Below are 22,072 nucleotides of genomic sequence, written 5' to 3'. Positions count from 1 at the left end.
GTCCAAACATGTGGTGGGGGAGTGGGCCGAGGTGGGTGCTCTTTCAGAGGGTCAGTGCAGGTTCGATGGGCTGAATGGACTCCCACAGCACTGTAGGGATTCAATGATTACTGTATATATTTAAAGGTACTTATTTATCCTAAGGGTACAATCCAAAATATCTTTTTGAGCTCATTGTACAATTAGGTGTATAGATATTTTCAGGATTCACATTGCTGTGCATTGCTTATGAACCTGATCCTAACCATAACCCTCAGCATCCCGATTCTGTGGTAGCTGTGGGAGTAACCTTTCGCCCCAGGGAGACATAATGAGGATTTTCTTTGCTGATGCTCAATCTTTAAATGGTACCGGGGAGTGCCCTTCAAGTTTAGCACTTCTCCCGAGGCCATCAAGAGAAAGACAGAATAAATAAGAAATAAACTCATGTAGATTTGGTCAGTAGCAGAGGAATATGGAACAGGAATAGACCACTCAGCTCGCTGAGTATGTTCTCTGGTTCAAAAAGACCTTAACTGTTTTGTACCACATCTCCTTTTACCCTTGGTATCTCTCGGTACCCTTATCGAATAATCAACATCAGTTCAATCTTGAAAATTTTAAGTGACCTAGTATTCACAGCATTTCGGTGAAATTAGCTCTATTTTTCATTAGCCTTTCTGTGAAAAAGTGCTTGCTTTCACTATAAAACGGTTTAGCTCAAATTTTAAGATGTTGCCCTCCTGTTCCAGATCTCCCACCAGAGAAAATAGTTTCTGTGGCCAGAATCTTCCCAAAAACACACAGAACGTTGGCTCAGGTGAGAGAGCCAGTGTGAAGCTCACGGGCTGCAGAGCTGGCTTTCCTCGCCTTACTGATCAGCACTCTGTGCAATGTCAGAGCGGAAGTGAGAATCATACAGTCAACTGGAGGGGTGGGGCCTAAGAAGGCCAGCAACACCAGGAATCCCAAGATTGGGGCACCCTTTCTAAAGGCTGCCCCGGTCTCTGATTTAAATAAAAGGCAGCCACTCCCCCACAGTTACCAAAACTGCCCCACGGACACAGGGAAGACCCCACTCCCCCCCCAACATGTTCCCGTCGCTGTGGGGTGGATTCAATGGGAAATCACATTGACAATAGCGGGACAAGAAGTTCCCAACACCAGCAAGTGGCGGGCTGCCTCACGCCGCCAAGAAACACGCCGCGGGGAAGCCAGAGAATCTCACACAAGGGCTTAAAGCTTTAAATTACAAGGATGGGTTGCTGAAAGTTGGTTTTTATCCTCTGAAGACATGTGAGGGGATGATTTAATAAACATAGACCAAATTTTCCCCCTGTGGGGCAATCTAGAATTAGAGGTGACGCATATAGGTTGAGAGGCGGTAGATTTAGAACTGAGATGAGGAGGAACTACTTCTCGCAGAGGGTGGTGAATTTGTGGAACTTGCTGCTCCATAGTGCAGTGGAATCTGAGTCATTAAATGGTTTCAAGAAGGAGATAGATATATTTCTGATAAAAATGAGTGAAAGGGATATGAGCAACAGGTGGGAGGTGGATTTGAGACAAGGAACAAATCAGCCATGGTCTGATTGAATGGCGGAGCAGAAATCTAAAACAAGTTAGCTCTAGTGCAGTTGGATTACGAAGTTGGTGTTAGGCCATGAGCCCACATCTGCTGAGATTGGAACATTGGAGTAGAGCAGGTAGCAAGTCCACTGCGGTTCTGAAAAAGCTTGGCTTATTATTTTTCCAAATCCTCCATTGATTTTTGTGGGACTGGAGTTGACATCATTAGTGGCCTTCAGTTGGATTTCTGTCTCTGATTCTGGGCACCTTTGGGGAATGATGAGCCAATGGTGATAGCCTGAACCCAATAAGACAGGCAGATTTAGGCCATGCCAAGTGCAGCTTACTTTAGAAACTCTGGCTGACAAACAATAGGCAAAAAGGGAAGGTGGAATGGATGAGAAAAAAAATCAGTCTTTTAATTATATTAAATATAAGCATCCAATAACCACTTATGACATTTTCTGTGCCTACTTTTGCTTCTTTATTACCTGAAAATTATTCTCGCTGGTCCTCTGGTTATGGGGTGATATATGATAAGATGTCAAAAGGTATCTACTGGAAATCCTACTTGGGTTACGCTAGACACTTTCTCATAATATCCACCCTTCTGTTTTTCTTAGATACCAGAAGACCATAAGCAAGTACGAAGTGCTGATCGAAAACAAGAAAACCTCAAATGACCATGCGTGATGTTGCTTACAACCTGCCATTTTTTTATGGCAGCATATCTCGTTCAGAAGCTGATGAATACCTGAAGCTGGGAGGATTGTCAGACGGTCTCTTCCTGCTGCGCCTCTGTCTGCGTAACCTCGGGGGTTATGTTCTATCAGTTGTCTTTGATCTCAAGCCCCATCATTATCCAATTGAACGTCAGCTGAATGGAACTTATGCCATTTCTGGTGGCAAGTCTCACTGTGGACCTGAAGAGCTCTGTGCATATTACGCTCGAGATGCTGATGGACTTTGCTGCGTACTTCTGAAACCCTGCCTTCGGCCATCTGGCATTGAACCCAAGCCTGGAGTGTTTGACAGTATTAGGGAACACATGTTACGAGAGTATGCTCGCCAGACCTGGAACCTTGAGGTAATTATTGAAGTAAAGTTTATGGATCACTGCATAGAGTAATTAAGTCAATCCAGCCTCAATTAGATTTGAACTGTTCTTAATTTCAGGCTATGGTTCAGATTAATACTGAGCAGTACTTATTTCTAATAAATACTCTGAAAGTAAGCACCAAAGAAAATAAAATGAGTACATGAAAATTCACAAATGAATCAAAATGACCACAAGTTTCTGGTAGTGGACTTCAGCTGGGGTTGAGAATGAAATACTCAATAAAACATTCATAGCATTTCTGAAATTAAAAAAAAGGAATTAAAGCAATTATTGGTAACCCAGTTTTCATCCCCGATTTTGCCAGTGTATGAGTGCGACAAGGAAGGTGGTGGGACTAGCATTGAATTCACACAACTGCATGGCGGGATTACAATATCCCAGGACTGATTCCCGCCAGGAGGAATTGACATGAGGGTCAGTTGGCAAATGGGAGCTGGAGTTTCCAGCAGTCAGACTCATAAGGGACAGGGTGAGGGTCTGCAGTAGATTGCAGTTTAAGAGGGGAGGGGGGGGGGGAGGGGAGTCCAAAATTTGCTAGCGGTGCCTGAAGGTTTGTCTGCTGCTTCCGGTTAAGAAGTAAACTGTAGAAAATGCAATTTTAAAAATCTTCCCATCCTTACTTCCCATCCTTACTACAGGGTGCAGGTTACCCTGGCAAGGCCAACATGGCTGCATGAGTTTTGCATTTCAGTAGGTCTCTTGTCTTCAAGGGCCTTGTACACTGGCCAAAATTCACCTGCAAAAATGGTGAATAGCGTGCAGTTCAAATGGATCGGGTGATATTATAATACTCCAATCTAAACCCCTGTATTCCCTGTTCCTCCCCGATGATGGTTGTTAAAATCAGGCCTTTAGTGATTATTACACCCCTAAAATTTATTAGCCCACACTTCATAAACATTCATCGGTGGTTGGTTTATTTGCCATCGTTATCCATTTCTTCAGCCTGTGCAAAGAACAATGTGAAATACCACGAATTACGTTTTTCAAAGTATAATGTTTAATTTGTAAGTTGTGATGCCCAGTGTTGCATCGTGTTTAACTTTTTGCAATATTGCAACAACTGCAAACGTGTGCAGCATCTGTCAAGTATTGTGTGCTCATGCACAACTTTTTAATTCAAGTGAAAAAGGAAGACATCTCATGGTGGGGTGAGGTGAGAGTATCGTCCTTTCAACCCCCTCCTCACAACGTGGGCCTCGCAGCTGTCACTCGCTCAGTTTCATCCCAGTGAAACTGGATGGCCTTCAGGATTCAGCTATTTGTTGTAGTTATTGAATGGTTGCCAGCCAGAATCAGTGTGTATTTTAAATGGGGGGAAGGGGGAGGCGGGTGAAGTGAGAAGCAGCACTATGCTGTGAAGATAAAAGGAAAGGCTTGCATTCTTGCACTTTTCCTGCCCACCAGATGTGTCCAAGTACTCTACTGCCAATGAGCACTTGCAGTGAACTCTCCCAAACAGCAAAATGATAACGGCCAGTATAATGATCCAGGCAACCCGAGAAAGGAGATTCATTTGAGTTAATTTTAAACTCAAAGGTTAAGGCCGCTAGCGCGTTATACAACAATAGGTCCCAGTCGGGCACTAGTGAGCGTGACGGTCTTGGTTCGGGCCGGTATTTAAAGGGCTGAGTAACGAGCTCCAGCTGGGCGGACCTTTGCCCACTAGCGGGGAAGCTCATATTCTATAAGTCCCACGGAGAGGTCTATCAGTGTATTCCTGTGAACCTCGTTAGGGTTACGTCATCCCTCCCCCGCTCTCCCCCAAGTCCGACTGTTCCCCCTCAATGTCCTGCTATTGGGATCTTCTTCGCTACTTCACATCTGGCATGAAGGATGATGAGGGTACCAATTCACCTGGTGCGTTTCCTGTAAGGCGGGCTCCCTGAGCCTGAGGTGGCCCACATGTTTTCGGATGGTATTTTCCCTGATCCTGACCTTGTATGAGACTGGTCCCATTTTCACCACCCCAACCCCTGGGACGCATTGAGAGCCGTCCCCAAAATTATGGACATATACGACATCTCCTGGCCTAAAAGCTCTGTCTTGCATCCAGTGTTCGTGACGTTTTTTTTTAATGTCTTGTTTTGCCTCCACTTTCCCGTTGAGATTTGGAAACGTTAAGCTCAGTCAGTCCTGAGGTGTCAGCCTATGAGTATTTCCATCAGTGCCATCCCAGATGTTATGTGCAGTATTTGCCCACTCAGCAAAACCGTTCGAGGACAGATGGTATGGGGCTATATGGATGTACTTTACTCCATTGGTACCCATGAATGCCTGGAACACCTTGCCAATAAATGGGGTCCCGTTTTCCATGAGGAGGACCTCTGGTATTCCGTGGGTACTGAACGACTGGTGCAGTTTTTCCACGATGACTCTTGAGGTAGTGGAGGCCATCCAGTGCACGTCTAACCATTTCAAATGGGCATCTATGAGGATGAGGAACATCAAACCCATGAACGATCCAGCAAAATCAGCATGTACCCGCACCAGGGCCACTCTGGCCATTCCCAGGGGTGGGGCTAGGCCAGCAGCAGGGGTTTTCGGTTCTCCTGGAAAGCCGAGCACTGTTTGACCATGTGCTCGATGTCCCCATGTCACTGGACATAGCTCCTCGCAAGCATTTTCATTTTCGAGATGTCAGGATGTCCGTTATGTAGTCCCTGCAATATCATACGTTGACCTGATAATGGAACGACCACTTGTGTTCCCCATGGAATTATACAATCTATAACGCTGAGCTCCTGTCTCTTCACGAGGGAGGGCTGTAAGTCTTCCATGTGGACACCCTGTAACCTGCCGCTCAGAACGATGTGGCATAATTTCACCAGGGTCATTTTATGTCCATGTGTGGATTTGTTTGGCTGCCATGAGGAGGATATCCATAAAGCTTAAGATCATCACAACTTTGTCTGTTACTGGTGGTAGGGAGGTTGCGACTGCGGTAGCCGACTTAGGACATCTGCATTCTCTATCTGTGCTCCTCAACAATGCTCGAATGTATACTCATAGGCTGCTAATAGCAGCGTCCAGTGTTGGATTCGGGCCGAGGCTGTTGGGGCAGTTGCCTTATCCTCCTTGAAGATGCCCAATGCAGGTTTATGGTCCGTGATAATGGCGAAATGGCGTCCATAGATGTATTGATTGAACCTCTTCACTATATAAAACACAGCCAATCCCTATTTCTTGATGTGGGAGTATCATCTCTCTGTGTCAGCGAGACTCCTGGATGGATACCCTATTGGTCATTCAGTGCCATCGTCCCACGAGCAGACTGATACTGCTCCAATTCCACAAGATGAGGCTTTGCAGGTGAGGATGAACGGTCTTGAGGGTTCATAGAGTGCGAGTATTTTAGACAACAGCAATTGCCTTTTGTCCCTGGTGAACGCTTCCTCCTGTGGTGTACGCCAAGACCACTTTTGGTCCTTCTTTCACAGTGTGTATAAGGGTACTAGCAGGGTAACTCGATTTGGTAAGAATTTCCCGTAGTAACTTACAAGTCCCAGAAATGTCTTTAGTTCTGTTGTGTTTTCTGGCGTTGGGGCTACTTTTATGGTCTGGACTTTTCCTTCTACCGGGTGCAGGCCATCCTTATCAACGTGAAATGCGAGGTATGTGACTTCCTTTGCCTGAAACACACACTTGCCTCTCTTTAGGCAGGTACCTGCATTGGAGAACCTTGTCTGTCCTACCAAACTCTTCCAGGACAGAGCCATGCTGATGCTTCTCTCCTGAAAGTAAATTGCACCCCATTGACTGTGAGCAGCCTCTAGCTTTACAGCTGAAGTATATTTCAAATGAGCAATTAGCCTTGTTAGTTGTGGGAGCGCTTCACACTCATCGACTCTCATGTGTCATCTCGAAGGCACATGAGCCATGTCTAAGAGGGTGATTAGTGCACGGCATGTCCTGCAACCTTTGATGCCTCAACAGTGTACTCTAGGAGTGTCAGAACCATAGAGACAGCTGCCAACAATTAAACACTAAAGAGCAGGGTTTCACCACAAGGATCCTCTTGCGGCTATAGGTTAAGTGTGTATATGAGCAGAGCGCAGCTGACCTCCCTAATGTTCCCGGCAGAGGTCTGGGGTCTAGGGGCTACTAATGTGGTGGGGGTGAGCGTGTACAGCAAGGTTTGCCAACACAATTGACTTGTTGGATGGCACTCTGAGAGAAGGCAGGGCAGTCATCGTAAGGGTGGGGGAGGCTTGGGGGATTTGAGGGTCCCAGGATGGAAGTGTTATGGGCCAGGGTTTAGAGAACTCCAAAGTGTATCATGAAGTTAACCTGACCCACAACCTTTAATAGATTGTGGTATGGGGAGCACACGGCCCACTCTACAGGTGTGGTACAGCAGAAATGGAAATGTATTTTTTAAAGCACAACAATGTTTATTCTATGAACTCAACTTAACCTTTTTAAAACATACAGTGAACATCTTAGCAACCATCAATTCAAATACAACCCCCAAAGAATACAACACTAAGTAATCCTTAATAACTTCCCAAACAACATCCAGAAGACAAAAGAAACACCTTTTAACAAAAGCACATCAGGTTTACATTCACTAGGGGCTGTTTAGCACAGGGCTAAATCGCTGGCTTTGAAAGCAGACCAAGGCAGGCCAGCAGCATGGTTCAATTCCCGTAACAGCCTCCCCGAACAGGCTCCGGAATGTGGCGACTAGGGGCTTTTCTCAGTAACTTAATTGAAGCCTACTTGTGACAATAAGCGATTTTTTCATTTCTTTTCCACCCTCCTGGATTTCTTTTTTAATCTGAGGTACACTCTCCTTATTATCTCCCATCAGATCACCTTTACCTTTACCACTTGAGTATTTCTCATTCCCCAGTTTCTATCCCTCACAGGCTGAAACTGATGTCGGAAATGTAGGGCAGCATGGTAGCATAGTGGTTACTACAATTGCTTCACAGCTCCAGGGTCAATTCCCGGCTTGGGTCACTGTCTGTGCGGAGTCTGCACGTTCTCCCCATGTGTGCGTGGGTTTCCTTTGGGTACTCCGGTTTCCTCCCACAGTCCAAAGGTGTGCAGGTTAGGTGGATTGACCATGCTAAATTGCCCTTAGTGTCCAAAGTTGCCCTTAGTGTTGGGTAGTGTTACTGGGTTATGGGGATAGGGTGCAAGTGTGGGCTTGAATAGGGTGCTCTTTCCAGGAGCTGGTGCAAACCCGATGGGCCGGGTTTCATAATCATCTGCCATTTCTGCTGCTTATCTTGCAGTTTTAACCCTCTGCTCTTCCACATGAGTTCGCACTCCATCAGGAATTGAAATTTTAAACTCCTCCAAAAGCATAATTTCTCTGAGAGCTTCATACATTTGGTCTATTTTCAAAGCCCTTATCCACCTATCAAAATTACTCTGTTTGATCCTTTCAAACTCCATGTATGTTTGACCAACTTCTTTCCTTAAATTTATTGATGTCTCCATTACTCTTCCCTGTTACTACTCCAACAAACAATGATGTTTCATCACTGGTGACTGCATCTTCCACTGCGTTGACTGATCTGGGGTTGAGCTTCGAGTAACAATTCTGAGCAAAGTGATTTTTTCCTTTGCATCTGGCACAAAACTTGCCAAACACTTGACACTGCCTTAATTTGTCTTTGACCACATCTTTTACACAGAATTACATTGTCCTGATCTTTAACTTGTTTGTTGGTGTGCGAGGATCTGCAGAAACGTTCCCGTCATTTTTTGGAAATTTCCCGGTGTGCTTTCCTCCAAGAAGACGCCGCCATTACTGAGAAACATTTTAGAATGCTGTGCTGCTAGCTCATGAACCTGACAAATCTTAACTGTTTGTTCCAAAGGCAGCTCCAATTCCCTCAGCAATTGTTCCCTCAGCTTATTTTCATTCACACCAAACACAATTTGGTTCTGAATCATGGAAGATTCCACCACAGAAAAATTACAAGTTTTAGCTTTTAACTTTAAATCAGTGATGAAATGGTCTATGGACTCTTCTGTCTTCTGTAACTGTGATCTAAACACATAGCGTTCATACATTTCACTCTTTCTGGGGTGCAATATTAATCAAATCGTCAAATTACTTTGTTAAAATTTGTGCTATCTTCATCGCTTTCAAATTTAAACGTATTAAACACAACAATTGCTTCAGGCCCTGCCGCTGTTAGGAGCATCACTACCTTACACAAATCTGATTGATTTCCTAAATTTACAGCAGTAAGAAACCGATTAAATTGTTGTTTAAACACACGCCAGTTGCTGTCCACATTACCATGAAATATGACACTCATTGGTGGCGTCAATGACTCCATATAGTCCATTCATGCAGTCTGAAAAACCTTCAAATCTCTGTGGACCTCGTGGCAGGCTTGATTTTTCTCAGTGTTTAATACCAACCCAGCCTGGTACCATGTAATGTTCTTGTTGGATGGCCTGATTTATATTACAAGAACATTTGTCGTTAAAGCTATAAATGATTTATTAACATTAACTGTGGGTCAAATATATACAAAACAACAGATGAATAACAGTATGATTATGCACAAGCAACCTCTCTCTTCCAGCTCCCTAGTCAGTCTGAGGTCACCTGATTCTAACATTCCCTTATACACTAATGAGACTCCTAGTAGTCAGTCGGTGAATTACAATACGACCATGATAGCAGTCTAGCTGGTGTGGAGGCCTGAGATGTCGGTGCAGACCCAATAGAATAAGGTCCACGTTGCCACCCGTTGTTGAGCAGTGCATTGGGCTGCTGAAAATGCAATTCCAATGCCTTGACCACTTTAGTGGTGCCCTCCAGTACACCCCCCAGAATATCTCCCCTTTTGTGGTAGTCTGCTGTGCCCTCCACAATTTGACACAGCAGCAGGGTGACACGCTGGAGGCAGAAGAGGTGGAGGGACATGCGGCCTCATCTGAGTGGGAGGAATAGGACTAGAAGTGTCTGGAGGATGGTTTAGAGCTGAAGGATCAAGGGCAGGCTGCGGCAAAGGTCGAACCTGCGAGGAATACCAGAGCCGCCCTCACCGTCTCCAGATTCTCCGAGGACGAGGTTGTGTCTGTCAGCTCAACATGCCCCGACTCCCATTTCTTCCCCCCCCCCCACCCCGCCAATCTCCCTCCTCTCCTCCAATCTCCCTCCCGCACCTTCACCTGGCCCCACCCCCTCCCCGACCACCATAGTCCTCCCTCCAAAGGTCTGTGTAACATCACTGCAGGGTGATGGGCCTCTGTTGGCACTGCCAGAGGGTCAATATACAAAGCAGGAGAGTGATGATCACGCGCTGTGAGGAAAGCTCACGGTAGCATAGTGGTTAGCACAATTGCTTTACAGCTCCAGGGTCCCGGGTTCGATTCCCGGCTGGGTCACTCTCTGTGTGGAGTCTGCATGTTCTCCCCGTGTGTGCGTGGGTTTCCTCCGGGTGCTCCGGTTTCCTCCCACAGTCCAAAGATGTGCAGGTTAGGTGGATTGGCCATGCTAAATTGCCCTGAGTGTCCAAAATTGCCCTTAACATAGAATTTACAGTGCAGAAGGAGGCCATTCGGCCCATCAAGACTGCACCGGCTCTTGGAAAGAGCACTCTACCCAAGGTCAACACCTCCACCTGGTCCCCATAACCCAGTAACCCCACCCAACACTAAGGGCAATTTTGGACACTAAGGGCAATTTATCATGGCCAATCCACCTAAGCTGCACATCTTTGGACTGTGTTGGTTGAATGGGGTTACTGGGTTATGGGGGTAGGGTGCTCTTTCCAAGAGCCGGTGCAGACTCGATGGGCCGAATGGCCTCCTTCTGCACTGTAAATTCTATGAAGCTCTGGTGCTCCACAGTTTCTGCAGAAGTCTGACTTATGTCTTTCTGCTGACAGCGCGTTCACACCCATCCTCTGAACAGGGTCTGCATTTGGAGCTTTTGATCTTAGACCATTGTGAAGGGGTGAAGGGGAGCGGAGGGCAACAGGCTGTGGAGTGTGGACAGGCCTGCCGTGAAGGTTAACATGACAGAGGCTTCACATGCATGAGATGTGACATGTTTTAATAGTGAACATTTCACTGTGACAGGTTTCCATTCCCCCTAGCTACAGTTAGTAACCCCGCCAATGCCCATCCAGTGCTACTCAATCTTCTTGATCTTTTGTGGTCGAGTGCTATGTCTAGGTGTGTCCCCAGGATGCATATCAGAGGTGGAGGCAGTCTGCTGCTTTCCGTGCTCTGTGGCCTTTTATGCCCTTGGTGGACGTCCTCTGGAGGGCCTGGAGCAAGTGTGCCACCCCCGGCCGACTTACCGGTGTCATTGGCGTCACCTTGCCGCCCTGTTCTGTTCTGCCTACTTCCCTTCAGATGTACCTGTGTCATGAGGGGGGAGTCAGAAGAACTGTAGACCGCCGTAGTCTCCTTGGTGGCAGGCCCTCGGTTGGCTTCCAGTTCTTCCTCCTTCCTGACTGTGCCCATAGAGCCGTGAGGTCTCCGAGGGATGAGGGGCAACTGGAATGAGTTCCAGAGGTCTCACAGTCATCTGGCGCTGTCAGCCCTGGAGGCTCCCCATTGTCTGCACCATGGAGATCTATTACTGTATCCCCAAGGACCACGTGTGGGCTTTAACAGTCTGAAACGCTGGGCGGGGGGCGGGATCCCCCCCCCCCCCCCCCCCCCCCCCCCCCCCTGCTGGGCAGGATCTCCCCCCCGCTGGGCGGGATCTCCCCCCTGACGGTGTGTTCTGCAGTGGTGGAAGATGGCTTGACAGTGGCAGGTGGTGGGATCTTTTCATCCCACTGTTGTCAATGAGGTTTACCATTGAACACACCCGTCACCTCTGTGAACCCCGTGGTTGTTGTGGACTGTCGGCGGAACCGCAAAATCCCGCCAGCATGAATGGCCATAAAATGCCACCCTCTGGTTTTTGTGATGTTAAGTGATGGATTAATATTTACTAGGACACCAGAGATAACTCCCCTACTCTTCTTCAAAACAGCAGCATGAATTCTGTTACATCTAACAGATGGGCCTCAGTTTACCATCTCCTCTTGAAGACAGCATCGCTGTCAGTGCAGTGCTCTCTCAATACCGCACCGGAGTGATTTTTATGCTCAAGTCCTGGAGAGGGACCTAAGCCCAGACGTTTGTGATTCAGAGGCAGGGGTGCTACCCACTAAACCATGGCTGACAAAAATATTAAGTAAAGGCTTTAAATCCCTGTAACAATGGAAATTTAGGCCTTCGCTACTGCCAGAAATAGAAGTCTTGCAATGCATCGCACAATGCAGGCCTGATGCAGGGAAGAATAGCAAAATCTACTTACTTCACCTGGCATTTCACGTTCCCCCTGTGAGAAACACCGCTCACTTGATAATAATTTACACTTAGCCAAATTCTGCACCTGCATCCTGTTATTGTAGATCCTGTTCATTCCCGAAGGTCAGTCTCACAGTTACAACAACTTGGGCACTGCAGTTTACACAAAATTCCACTTGACATCTTATTTCCCATCAAGCACTATTGTTGACATCTTCTTTGTTAACCAGAGTTTATTCATGTAGAAACAACATGTAAAAACAACATAAATTGCTCATTTCTCATACCCCCTCCAAAAAATTGACTTTTAAAATAAAATTTAATTGGCCAAAGTAAAAATATTATAATCCAACATGACCCTGGAATATTAGTATACATGGTCATCTGACATTACTTTCTATGCTATTTGCCCTATCTAAATTGAATGGATTGAAATAACAGAAGAAGTCACTTCTGATGACTGTTGACACTTTTCTAAATTACAATGCCACATTAGGATAATTACAGATTATTCGTGGCAAGCTCACATATCTAGTGATTTAGCAAAACAAATGCGGTGAGCCAGTCAATCATTACCAGGGCTCCTTGCGAAAGGTGCATCCTTGACCTTTTCCTGAACCCCCAGAAATGCATTTCCGGCATTTATATTTTTTATTTCAGATCTCCAAAATCTGCTGGTCTTAACTATAGTGAGGCAATGACAGTGTGGTGAATGTATTCACCTAAGTATGAACTGTCTGTATAGTGCTGTGACCTATGACCTGTGTCTACTTCCAGGTACTGTACTGGAACCCCGGTGGGCTCTGCCTCTGCTCCGCCCTCACCGGGGGATATATAGACCCGCCGCCTGTGGGTGACACTCATTTGTACAACAGATACCGGCAGGCGAGTTCATGGATAATAAAGCCGAGTATTCACTCGTTCTCACGGTCTCACAGTGAATTGACGGTATAACAATTTATTATCCATTGACAGCACCATGGAAGCCGCTCTAAAGCCAGATAAGCTCGAACTCGAAGCGCGAGCGACAGAGGCAAGGAGATCTTCAAACACTGGCTTCGCTGTTTCGAGGCCTACCTCGACTCCTCCCTCTGAAATCCTCAAGCTGCGACTCCTCCACGCTCGGGTGAGCCATCGAATCTCCGTGATGATAGAGAAAGCTGCCACGTATGAGGCGGCGGTCACGACCCTCAAGTCGCATTTCGTGAAGCCTGTAAACGAGGTGTTCGCCCGACACCTCCTCACTACTCAGCGTCAACGCGCCGGGGAATCGCTGGACGAGTACCTGGAAAACCTGACCCTACTCGCAAAGAACTGCAGCTATCGGGATGTGACAGCGGAAAAGCACATGAACCTACAGATCCGGGACACCTACGTGGCTGGGATCTGATCGAACTACATCAGGCCGCACCTGCTGGAAAACGGGACCACTGATCTGCGGGACATGGTAAAACTAGCCACTCGCTAGAGGTGGCCTACCAGAGCCTCAGTGCGTTCCTCGCGGACCCGGCGAACCCCTCGTGGACACCATCATCGCGGCCCCCTTCAGACCCGACTACGTCACAGGCCTGTGCCGCGCGCCTGCCCGTCCAGATCGGGTAACCGCAGTGCTACTTCTGCGGCCAGGGTCAACACCCCGGCAGCGTTGCCCAGCCCGCACAGTGACGTGCAGCGACTGTGGCAAAAAGGGACACTTCGCCAGAGTCTGTCTGGGCCGACGTAAAGCCCAGAAGTCGAAAACTCACCAGGCCCGACCCATGGATTCACAAGCCCGCAATGCAGCTGTGTGCCAGCCGGGAACTCCCCCTTCAGACGCGTCTTCAGCCTCGTGCGACACGTGGGGGCCGCCATCTTGGCCGCCGGCTCCAACACCGACCGACACGTGCGACTCATGGGGGCCGCCATTTTGTGATACCGCCGACCACACAGGCTAACCGCAGCTTGGCGCAGTCACCCTCGACCAGTCGCAGCCAACGCACCTGAAAATTCCATGATGGTCGTCCGGTTCAACGGGCACGAGACCCCCTGTCTGTACGGCTCCGGGAGCACGGAGAGCTTTGTTCACCCTGACACGGGAAGGCGCTGCTCCCTTCAAATCTACCCCGCATCCCAAACAATCTCCCTTGCCTCCGGATCCCATTCGGTTCTGATCCGGGGGGTACTGTATCGCTAACCTCGCGATGCAGGGCGCCAAGTATGCTCGTTTTAAGCTGTACGTTCTTCCTCACCTCTGCGCCCTCCTACTGCTTGGAATAGACTTCCAATGCAGTCACCGAAGCCTGACCCTACAGTTCGGCGGACCCTTACCCCCCCGCACGGTATGCAGCCTCGTGACCCTCAAGGTCCCCCCTCCTTCCCTCTTTGCGAACCTCACTCCCGACTGTAAGCCCGTCGCCACCAGGAGCAGGCGGTACAGTTCCCAAGACCAGATTTTTATCAAGTCGGAGGTCCAGCGACTGTTGAGGGAAGGGATCATCGAGGTCAGCAACAGCCCCTGGAGAGCACAAGTGGTGGTCGTCCGGACCGGGGAAGAGAATCGGATGGTTGTGGACTACAGCCAGACCATTAACCGGTTCACGCAACTGGATGCGTACCCCCTACCCCGTATAGCGGAGATGGTCAACCAGATCGCACAGTACCGGGTGTTCTCAACGGTCGATCTGAAGTCGGCCTACCACCAGCCCCCGAACCGCCCGGGAGACCACCACTACACTGCCTTCGAAGCAGCTGGCCGACTCTTCCACTTCTTCAGGGTCCCCTTCGGCGTCACTAACGGGGTCTCGGTTTTTCAGAGAACGATGGACCGAATGGTGGACCAGTACGGGTTGCGGGCTACATACCTGTACTTGGACAATGTTACAATCTGCGGCCACGATCAGCAGGACCATGACGCCAACCTTCAGAGGTTCCTCCAGGCCGCCCAATCCCTCAACCTCACATGTAACAAAAAGAAGTGCGTTTTCCGCACTACCCGACTAACCATCCTCGGTTACGTCGTGGAGAACGGAGTCCTAAGGCCCGACCCCGACCGTATGCGCCCTCTCACGGAACTTCCCCCTCCCCACAGCCTCAAGGCCCTCAAACGATGCCTGGGGCTGTTCTCCTACTATGCCCAGTGGGTCCCCAACTACGCGGACAAAGCCCGCCTACTTATTAAAACCACCACATTTCCCCTGACTGCTGGGGCCCGCTCGGCCTTCAGCCACATTAAGGCCAACATCTCTAAGGCCGCAATGCACGCGGTGGACGAGTCCATCCCCTTCCAGATAGAGAGCGATGCATCAGACGTCGCCCTGGCCGCCACACTCAACCAGGCGGGCAGACTAGTAGCCTTCTTCTCTAGAACCCTCCATGCTTCTGAAAACCGACACTCCTCGGTCAAGAAGGAAGCACAAGCCATAGTGGAAGCCGTGCGGCACTGGAGGCACTACCTAACCGGCAGGAGGTTCACCCTCGTCACCGACCAGCGGTCGGTTGCCTCTTTGTTCGACAACGCAAAACGGGGCAAGATTAAGAATGACAAAATCTTGAGGTGGAGGATCGAACCACCTACAATTACGATATCAAGTATTGTCCTGGGAAGCTCAATGAGCCCCCAGATGCCCTGTCCCGTGGCACATGCGCCAGCGCGCAAGATAGCCGACTTCGGGCTATCCATGATGACCTCTGTTACCCGGGGGTCACCCGGCTTACCCACTTTATTAAGGCCCACAACCTTCCCTACTCCACTGAGGGGGTCAAGGCCATGACCAGGGACTGCCAAGTCTGCGCGAGTGCAAACCGCACTTCTCCCGGTCAGACAAGGCTCACCTGGTAAAGGCCTCCCGGCCCTTTGAGCGCCTCAGTATTGACTTTAAAGGGCCCCTCCCCTCCATCAACCATAATATATACTTCCTACCCGTCGTTGATGAGTACTCCCGCTTCCGCTTCGCTGTCCCCTGCCCCGACATGATCTCGGCCACGGTTATAAAGGCAGTGCACTGCATCTTCACACTGTTCGGTTTCCCTGCGTACGTCCACAGCGACCGGGGCACACCATTCATGAGCGATGAGCTGCGTCAGTACCTGCTCAGTAAGGGCACCACCTCGAGCAGGACTATGAGCTATAACCCGCAGGGAAACGGGCAGGTGGAGAGGGAGAACGTGACGGTATGGAAGGCCGTCTTTCTGGCCCTCCGCTCTAGAAGTCTCCCGATCCCCTACTGGCAGGAGGTCCTCCCCAACGCCCTCCACTCCATTAGATCACTCAACTGCACAGCCACGAACGAGACCCCTCACGACCGTTTGTTTGTCTTCCCTCGGACGTCCATCTCCGGGGTCTCGCTTCCATCCTGGCTGACAACACCGGCACCTGTCCTTCTCCGGAAGCATGCAAGGAGCCATAAGATCGACCCCCTGGTCGAGAGGGTCTAGCTGCTGCACGCCAACCCTCAGTACGCCTACGTCACACACCAAGACGGACGGCAAGATACGGTCTCCCTACGTGACCTGGCGCCAGCTAGTTTCCCCGCCAATGCACCCCCACCCCGCTGCCTACCACCACCCCCACCACCCCTTATGCTCCCCTGGGTCTCCTGTATTGCCCCGTGTCTGCACTGCCGCCACCCACCACCCCCCTGTCTACCCCCACCCATCAATCGTCTCCGACACACCGGACTGAAGCTCAAGCTCCAGACAACACGCCCCCGGAGTCACCACCTGCAACACCACGTGCCCGCCGCATCGCCAGAGCTGAGGAGGTCTAAAAGAACAATCCGGCCTCCAGACAGACTGAACATTTGATGATCCCACGTCAGCCCCTCTGGACTTGATTTTTTTTAACAGGGGGTGAATGTGGTGAATGTATTCACCTAAGTATGAACTGTCTGTATAGTGCTCTGACCTATGACCTGGAAATGATAATACGGTCTACTTCCAGGTACTGTACTCGAACCCTGGTGGGCTCCACCTCTGGCTCCGCCCTTACCAGGGGATATATAGACCAGCCACCTGTGGGTGGCACTCATTTGTACAACAGATACTGGCAGGCGGGTTCATGGATAATAAAGCCTAGTATTCACTCGTTCTCACAGTCTCACAGTGAATTGACGGTATAACAGACAGGCAATGTTTGAGTCTAATTTCACATCAATGAAAGCTTTCTTGACATCAAATTCAAGTGATTGATTGAGGGCAGTGCTTAAGATGGCGGATACTGTTGGACAAAGCTTTGACATGGTGACAAAGCTGTTTAATATCAATAGAATATTTGAATTGAGTTCCTCCATATTGACTGCAATGAAGTGGAACTTTAATCTGTTGTGCACAAGGTAAGATTGAATCAGGGACATTCAGGGAGACTTTCAACTCATGGGTATCTAAAGTTGAACGGACAGCATCTAAAAACCTCAGCCATTGGAATGGTATCCAGGGCTCATTTGATGTATATTTACTGTTGCCAATAATGTGCTCTTATTGATGCAGACTAGCATCTTCTTGTACATTCATTCACTCTCTCGGCGTCCGTGCTTTCTTTTCCCCTTCAAAGAAATCCACCCTGGCATTGAATTTGTCGACACTGAAAAAAAAAGTTACCAAAGCTGGTTTAAGAACTCCTTTAGCTCTCTGTTACTGTTCATTATGTGCTTCTCAACTCACTAATTATTCCTGAGTATAGCAACATTTTGTCGAGTGACGTAGCCATTGAGATCCACCATCTTATATTTACCTTACATCATGGCGCCCCCTGGAGAATTATGCTTGCAACAATTTAGATCTCAGAAGAAAGAGACCATTGTGATGCAATCAAAGCTTAGTTGTCGAATCTTAGCTTTGTGATAGCTGCATTAACAGTTAAGGTGCTGTTCTCCAAAGCTTGAGGAAGGAGACAAGCCACATTCAAATAACTAGACTGAATTATTTGCCCAGCAAGTCTTGGGCTTGGTGGTACTTTTGAACCAGAGAATTACTTTTTCAAATTTGACAGGCTGTGGAGGAAATAGTTAAGGTTTATTTAAATGGGTTCAATTATTCAAATCTTCAGTTTAATTTAAGATGAGTAAATGGAACCTTCAGATGATTAAATGTTATAGACTAGTTAGCTCCAATTGGTGGTAAAAGCAAAGTCGCCATAGTCCCAGATGACTATAGGCTCCCTTTTGAGGGGGAGAGCTGATTGGTGGTGATTTAACCTGAGGATCACCGCACCTCAGGCAAGGGGGAAGGTTGAGAAGGTGGGGTCTTCATGAATAACCTCAGCCGGTACGGAATTGAACCCACGCTATTGGCATCACTGCATCATGAACCAGCCGTCCAGACAACTGAGTTAAACAATGTAGGCAAACCTACCTTTGTTGCCCCTGACAGTGGTGGGTCCTCTCCATGAATCTTAGCCGGCTGGTACTGGTGGTATTCGATAAATAATTCCAGAATATTGACCAGTGTAATTGATGTGGACAGAGTTTGTCTGGAATCTTCCATTCCCTAATCAGGACCTTTTTATCGAATCATCATAGAATCACAGAATTTACAGGAGGCTATTTGGCCCATCGAGTCTCCACCGGCTCTTGGAAAGAGCACCACACTGAAGCCCATGCCTCATCCCTATTTCCCGCAACCCAGTAACCCCACCTAACCTTTTTTGGACACTGAGGTCAATTTATCATGGCCAATCCACCTAACGTGCACAATTTTGGACTATGGGAGGAAACCGGAGCACCCGGAGGAAACTCACGCAGACACGGGGAGAATGCGCAGACTCCGCACAGACAGTGACCCAAGCTGGGAATCGAACCTGGGACCCTGGAGCTGTGAAGCAACTGTGCTACAGTGCTGCCCCTTTTGTATGCAAGGTGTGCGCAATTCCTGACCCTCAGTGTTTTTTCCTAAAGTAAAATAAATACAGCAGGCCTTTTGGTGATTTAAAAAATAAAGAAGGTTATTTATCATCACGCACTTGCCCCAGGTGTTTGAACTATGATTTCCTAATCAGTCGGTTCACTCACACTATCACACACACACAAAGATTTAATATGGATGAAGGCTAAAGCTGAAATTATTCAAATGGAACTTATAATTCAGTATCTGTGTCAGTGTCTGGTGTCTTCTTAGTGGTGTTAATACTTTAGCTGGAGTGAAGGTCTTTTAGAAAGAAAGGGTTCTTAAAAAGCTACGATGCGTCTTGCAGACGAATAGCCAGCAGATTGGTTCTCAGGTTGATTTGGAAGCTGGAACAAGTAAAATACTTTGCATGCGAACACTTGCAGCTATGATGGTTTAGATGTTTCAGATATTTTGGATGTTTCTCTGATGGATTTGATTTCTTCAGGGTATATTAAACTGCAGTCACCGAAAGTTCGTTTCGGCCTTCTTGATTCCCATATCTTTTTAAAAAATAAATGTAGAGTACCCAATTCATTTTTTCCAATTAAGGGGCAATTTAGCGTGGCCAATCCAACTACCCTGCACATTTTTGGGTTGTGGGGGGGCGAATCCCATGGAAACACGGGGAGAATGTGCAAACTCCACACGGACAGTGACCCAGAGCTAGGATCAAACCTGGGACCTTGGCGCCGTGAGGCAGCAATGCTAACCACTGCGCCATCGTGCCGCCCTTCATTCCCATATCTGACTAACGGGGAGCTTCCTGCTCCTGACCACTGACAAAATCAGAAGAGTCTAACTTAAGGGGTGTAACAGTCTCCAGGAATAAAGTGTCCAGGCAATTCTCCCCCTCCCTGATGCATGGCAGTGCCTGTAGCTCGTGCTCTAGCTGAATGACTCTGAGCCAAAGATTCTCCCAGAGTTCTTTGAACTGTGGGAGGAAACCAGAGGACCCGGCAGACATGAGGAGAACGTGTAAACTCCACACAGACAGCCACCCAAGGCTGGAATTGAACCCGTGTCCTTGGCGCTGTGAGGCAGTAGTGCTAACCACTGTGCCACCATGCCACCTAGTACTCTCCCGATTCGAGTATTATTTAACTTGGGAGACTTGTATATAGATTTCTCTCACTCTCTTTTCTCAGCTTGGCCAGCCCAGAAGTACAACTCACTGTTAAAAGTCCTTCAAGAGGTGTTCACTCTTTAAACCAGGACACACAGCATTTCATCTGAACTCTGCTTGAAAGACATATTCCTTCTAGCCATCTTGGGCGAAATTCTCCGCAATCGGCGCGATGTCCGCCGACCGGTGCCAAAAACGGCACGAATCAGTCCGGCATCGCGTTGCCCCAAAGGTGCGGAATCCTCCGCATCTTGAGGGGCCGAGCCCTAACCTTGAGGGGCTAGGCCCGCGCCGGACTGATTTCCGCCCCTCCAGCTGGCGGGAAAGGCCTTTGGTGCCCTGCCAGCTGGCGCGGAAATGACTTTGCCGGGCGGCGCATGCGCGGGAGCGTCAGCGGCCGCTCACGGCATCCCCACGCAGGCGCAGTGGAGGGGGTCTCTTCATGGAGACCATGGCGAAGGCAGAAGGAAAAGAGTGCCCCCACGGCACAGGCCTGCCCGTGGATCGGTGGGCCCTGATCGCAGGCCAGGCCATCGTGGGGGCACCCCCCGGGGCCAGATCGCCCCGCACCCCACCCAGGACCCTGGAGCCCGTCCGCGCCGCCTTGTCCCGCCGGTAAGAGAGGTGGTTTAATCCACGCCGTCGGGACAGGCATTCCAGCAGCGGGACTTCGGCCCATTGCGTGCCGGAGAATCGCCGGCGGGAGCCCACCAACCGGCGCGGCGCGATTCCCGCCCCCGCCGAATATCCGGTGCCGGAGAATTTGGCAACCGGCGGGGGCGGGATTCAGGGGCGTCATTCTCCGCCGGCGGGAGTCTCCGTTCTGCCGGCGCTCGGGGGTTTCCCGACGGCGTGGGGGTGCCCCACAATGGGAAACCCCATTGACCGGCCGGTGTTACGGAGACTCCCGCCGGCCGGTCGGCGCAGAAATGTGGCGGGGCGGGTACGAGAATTTCGCCCCAGGCCAGCCCCCGGCGATTCTCCGACCCGGCAGGGGGTAGGAGAATCCCGCCCTACGTTCTCAACTAAAAAATAACTTAAATCCCTGCTTGATACCAGAGCCACACCTGCAATCTTTAATTAACTTCTTATTGACCTTTTGCTATTCTGTTGTTTATCTCCCAGTCAACTTGATCATATGATCAGTTACTGGGAGCTAGCTGCTTTACCAGAAATCTTCTCCAAGAGAAAGCTGCGGCGAGATTCTCCGACCCCCCGCCGGGTCGGAGAATCGCTGGGGGCTGGCGTGAATCCCGCCCCTGCCGGTTGCCGAATTCTCCGGAACCAGATATTCGGCGGGGGCGGGAATCGCGCCGCGCCGGTACGCGGCCCCCCCCCTCGCGATTCTCCGGCCCGGATGGGCCGAAGTCCCGCCGTTAAAATGCCTGTCCCGCCGGCGTAGATTAAACCACCTACCTTACCGGCGGGACAAGGCAGTGCGGGCGGGCTCCGGGGTCCTGGGGGGGGGCACGGGGCGATCTGGCACCGGGGGGTGCCCCCACGGTGGCCTGGCCTGCGATCGGGGCCCACCAATCCGCGGGCGGGCCTGTGGCGTGGGGGCACTCTTTCCCTTCCGCTGTCGCCACGGTCTCCACCATGGCGGAGGCGGAAGAGATTCCCTCCACTGCGCATGCGCGGGAATGCCGTCAGCGGACGCTAACACTCCCGCGCATGCGCCGCCCGGAGATGTCATTTCCGCGGCAGCTGGCGGGGCACCAAAGGCCTTTTCCGCCAGATGGCGGGGCGGAAATTCGTCCGGCGTGGGCCTAGCCCCTTAAGGTTGGGGCTCGGCCCCCCAAGATGCAGAGCATTCCGCACCTTTGGGGCGGCACGATGCCCGACTGATTTGCGCCGTTTTGGGTGCCAGTCGGCGGACATCGCGCCGATAACGGAGAATTTCGCCCCTGGTTCTTAAAGGGATCTTTACACCAATATAAAATATAGTATTTTTAACCTCCATCAAAAGCACATGGACCAGCACAATATGTTTAGCTCATGGACCAGGGAACTACAGGTAGTCTCATTGCCAAGATTAACTAAGGGTCGCCTTAATGGGAGATAGGAGAGAAAGATACAAATTCAGCATGAGTGTTTGAGGGTGGGTGTTTGTTGATGTAGGGAGTCTTACAGCA

At 49.6% G+C, this 22,072-nt stretch overlaps 1 protein-coding gene across 2 annotated transcripts in view; it reads left to right on the top strand.

Annotated features, from left to right (window-relative positions):
- zap70 (zeta chain of T cell receptor associated protein kinase 70) overlaps nt 1-22,072 on the top strand; it is a 138,809-nt gene that overhangs the window by 43,160 nt on the left and 73,577 nt on the right. Inside the window, exon 2 of one of the 2 annotated variants that reach the window (XM_072482565.1) lies at nt 2,172-2,635. In XM_072482565.1, the coding sequence (XP_072338666.1) occupies nt 2,228-2,635 (408 nt within the window). In that variant the 5' untranslated portion in view covers nt 2,172-2,227. Of the gene's footprint in view, nt 1-2,171; nt 2,636-22,072 lie in introns of those variants that run through there. The other variant, XM_072482566.1, reaches the window with a different exon arrangement.

Source organism: Scyliorhinus torazame, chromosome 18 (genome assembly GCF_047496885.1).
Source record: "Scyliorhinus torazame isolate Kashiwa2021f chromosome 18, sScyTor2.1, whole genome shotgun sequence".
Lineage (NCBI taxonomy): Eukaryota > Metazoa > Chordata > Chondrichthyes > Carcharhiniformes > Scyliorhinidae > Scyliorhinus > Scyliorhinus torazame.
This window is presented reverse-complemented; position numbering and strand designations above follow the sequence as displayed.